The sequence below is a fragment of the Coregonus lavaretus genome (genome assembly GCF_964263955.1).
Source record: "Coregonus lavaretus genome assembly, chromosome: 5".
In the NCBI taxonomy this organism is placed as follows: domain Eukaryota; kingdom Metazoa; phylum Chordata; class Actinopteri; order Salmoniformes; family Salmonidae; genus Coregonus; species Coregonus lavaretus.
This window is the reverse complement of record NC_139992.1, coordinates 956,108-959,723: the sequence shown is the minus strand read 5'-3', so window position 1 is coordinate 959,723 and position 3,616 is coordinate 956,108. Positions and strand designations below refer to the sequence as shown.

The 3,616-nt window shown below is 46.5% G+C and overlaps 1 protein-coding gene across 1 annotated transcript; it reads left to right on the top strand.

The window, feature by feature from the left end:
• Nucleotides 1-745: 745 nt before the first annotated feature.
• LOC311129356 (frizzled-7-A-like) lies at nt 746-3,381 on the top strand. The gene has a single exon (XM_084161621.1). It carries the CDS (start codon nt 780-782, stop codon nt 2,454-2,456), a length of 1,677 nt encoding a protein of 558 aa, XP_084017747.1. The 5' UTR covers nt 746-779; the 3' UTR covers nt 2,457-3,381.
• Nucleotides 3,382-3,616: the final 235 nt, after the last annotated feature.

The window sequence follows — 3,616 nt, the reverse complement described above, 5'->3', positions numbered from 1 at the left end:
ACTATTTCTATTTGGACCCATACATAAGCAGCATTTCACTGTTAAGTCTACACCTGTTGTCTATGAAGCATGTGACAAATAAAAGTAGATTTTGATTTGAGATTACGCACCAAAAATACTTCAGGAAAGAAGAAGGAGAAAAAAAGTCAACACCCACTTTGCCATAATTCCCTCAATCCAATCAGGATCGAGACGCAAAGGAAAACAAACCCTGTGATTAGTCGGAAGAGCCCATGGTTTTCAGGCGCCCCGCCCTTACAGTGTGGCTTGTGAATGAGGGTTAACTGGAAAACCGACGTCACATCATCGTGTGCTCTTCTGTGTGTGCCACAGCTACAACTTCTCAGTATCCAGCAAGGCAGCGCCGTGGACAGTGCGCAAGATAAGAAGATTGCAACTTTTTGACAATATTTGATACATCTGCATGCGCAACGATTTCCAACACAAGCGAGGAGATGCGCGCTGTGGACCCTTCATTTTAACCAAGGAGACAGTGAATTACTTTTTTAAACTGCTGATACCGAGAAGGAAACGCAAAGGAGTGCCTCTTTCTAACGGATTTTCTTTGCAGCTATTTACAAAGAGCTGAGACCATTGTGAAGTCATGAGAATACGGAGACCACGCGCACGGTTTTGTGGACTTATACAAGCAGTTTAGAGTCGAGATTGAAAAAATAAACAACCTTTTTCAATGTAAGAGATCGTGTATATATGAAACTCGAGTTTTTGAGGAACTATTTTTGCATTTGGGAGTTTATTGAACTTGTTTTATTTTAACTATGGCGGAATCGGCTCATTGGGCAGGTATGGCGCATTGTGCGCTGGTGATCTTGTGTGCGCTTTTCCGGTTGTGTTCAGGCCAGTACCACGGGGAGAAGGGCATCTCTATACCCGAACACGGCTTCTGCCAGCCCATCTCCATACCCCTCTGTACGGACATCGCCTATAACCAGACCATCATGCCGAACCTCCTCGGCCACACGAACCAGGAAGACGCCGGGCTGGAGGTCCATCAGTTCTACCCGCTCGTCAAGGTCCAGTGTTCCATGGACCTGAAGTTCTTCCTGTGTTCCATGTACGCGCCGGTCTGTACGGTCCTCGAGCAGGCTATCCCGCCGTGCAGGTCCCTGTGTGAGCGGGCGAGACACGGCTGCGAGGCCCTGATGAATAAGTTCGGTTTCCAGTGGCCGGAGAGGCTCCGCTGTGAGAACTTCCCCGTCCACGGAGCGGGAGAGATCTGTGTGGGTCAAAACACCTCGGACACCGGTAGCCCCACCTCTTACCCAACACCGTACGTTCCTGAGCTCATGACTTTACCCCCCTATATGGGACGACCAAGCCAGCACCAGGAGTTCTCCTGCCCGCTGCAACTGCAGGTGCCCAACTATCTGAACTACTACTTTGTGGGGGTAAAGGACTGCGGCGCGCCTTGCGAGCCCACCAAGCCCAACGGGTTGATGTATTTTCGGGAGGAGGAGGTGAAGTTTGGCCGGCTCTGGGTCGGGATCTGGTCCATTCTGTGCTGTGCGAGCACCCTGTTCACGGTGCTGACCTATCTAGTGGACATGAGACGGTTCCGCTACCCGGAGAGGCCGATCATCTTCCTCTCCGGCTGTTACTTCATGGTGGCTACTGCCTACGTGGCCGGGTTCATCTTAGAGGACAAAGTGGTGTGTATTGATAAATTCGAGGATGCTGGTTATAAGACTGTCGCGCAGGGAACTAAGAAGGAGGGCTGTACTATTCTCTTTATGGTCCTGTATTTCTTCGGCATGGCCAGCTCTATATGGTGGGTGATTCTGTCCCTCACATGGTTCCTCTCTGCCGGTATGAAGTGGGGGCATGAAGCCATCGAGGCCAACTCTCAGTATTTCCACCTCGCTGCCTGGGCTTTACCCGCTGTTAAAACTATCACCATCCTGGCCATGGGACAGGTGGATGGAGACCTACTCACAGGGGTGTGCTATGTGGGCATCAACAGTGTGGATTCGTTGCGTGGTTTCGTTCTGGCACCTCTTTTTGTCTACTTGTTCACAGGGACGTCGTTCCTCCTTGCGGGATTTGTGTCTCTGTTCCGAATCAGAACTATCATGAAACACGACGGAACCAAGACGGAGAAGCTGGAGAAGCTCATGGTTCGGATCGGAGTGTTCAGTGTTCTCTACACCGTTCCAGCCACTATCGTCATAGCCTGCTACTTCTACGAGCAGGCGTTCCGTGAGCAGTGGGAGAAAACTTGGCACGCGCAGATCTGTAAGAGGTTCGCGGTGCCTTGTCCTCCAAACAATTTTGCGCTCATGACCCCGGACTTTACTGTCTTTATGATCAAGTATTTGATGACTTTGATCGTCGGCATCACCTCCGGGTTTTGGATATGGTCAGGGAAAACACTGCAGTCGTGGCGCAGCTTCTATAAGAGACTGAGTAACAGCAACCAGGGAGAAACGACAGTATGAACGTCAATGACAGGGGGAATATATATAATGGTATACGTCCCAACTGGCACCCTACGCTGTATTTAGTGCGCTACTTTTGGCCAGGGTCCCATAAAGTAGTGTACTATTAAGGGGGTAGGGTGCCATTTGGGATTAGAACATGACTAATGGAATAAGACTGTGCGGTTGTCCCGCGGAGCAGAGAGCGATCCTCCTATGATGAATTCATATGGGGTCCGTGGCTCGTGCAGCCTGCCTGCCTCCGAACCGGACATTCTAAAGTGGACTATAAGAATCCTTTCACGAGCCTATAATAAGCCATTGGCTTCCCAGATTCAAGGGTTGTTGCGAAAAAAGCAAAAATACGTATGGGACACTTTATTGTGCAACGATCATTTGAAGGAGAGTATGGAGAAACGGATCGCTCCTAAAGAATGCAAAATAATGCTGACGTCAAATGTATCATTGTATCGCATGTAGGTCAAATGATGAATAATGTAGAGCCACTAGGTCTTTATAAGAAGTGTTTTACGTTACAGAGGTGATCCGTACAATTGTATACAATTAATTACCTTATTCACACTATAGACCTATACCATATAACGCTACTGGCAAGTTATAATTGAAGAAAGAACATGTTTGCCTTACGATTTTTTGTTTTCGTGGTAATTTGTTTTGACATTCACAGCCAACCAGTGACAATCATGCATATTTTTTTGTGGAACAGAAAGACTGACAGACATTGCATTTGGAAATATGATAGAAAATGCATGTGTGTAGCTGTGGAATTATGCTACTGCAGTATACATATCTTGTAAATACTTTTTTTTCAAAGATTATATGTATTTAGGAAAATAATCATGCAATTTTTTACTTGTTTTTTTTTATGCAGTAAACGGTACCATTTGTAGCCTACCTGTACAGTTTCACTGATTAAAATTATTTTATTTTTAAATGTCTTGCTTTTGTGGTCAATGTGTAGCTTATAAGAATAGTTTATATTTTGAAGAATAATTTATGCCATGATTTAAAGGGGTAGTTCACTCAAATCCTTACCCTCTAAGCAGTCAATGGACAAGGTATGACAGCAATCCATGCTTCGGTTTTATTTCCCTGGCACCGTTTCCAAATGCTAATGTTCTAGCATTTGTGACACAAATCCGATTCAAGTCCTGGTACCG

Excerpts from the sequence above, each read along its gene's own strand:
- LOC311129356 (XM_084161621.1), top strand. The coding sequence starts at position 780 with ATGGCGGAATCGGCTCATTGGGCAGGTATGGCGCATTGTGCGCTGGTG.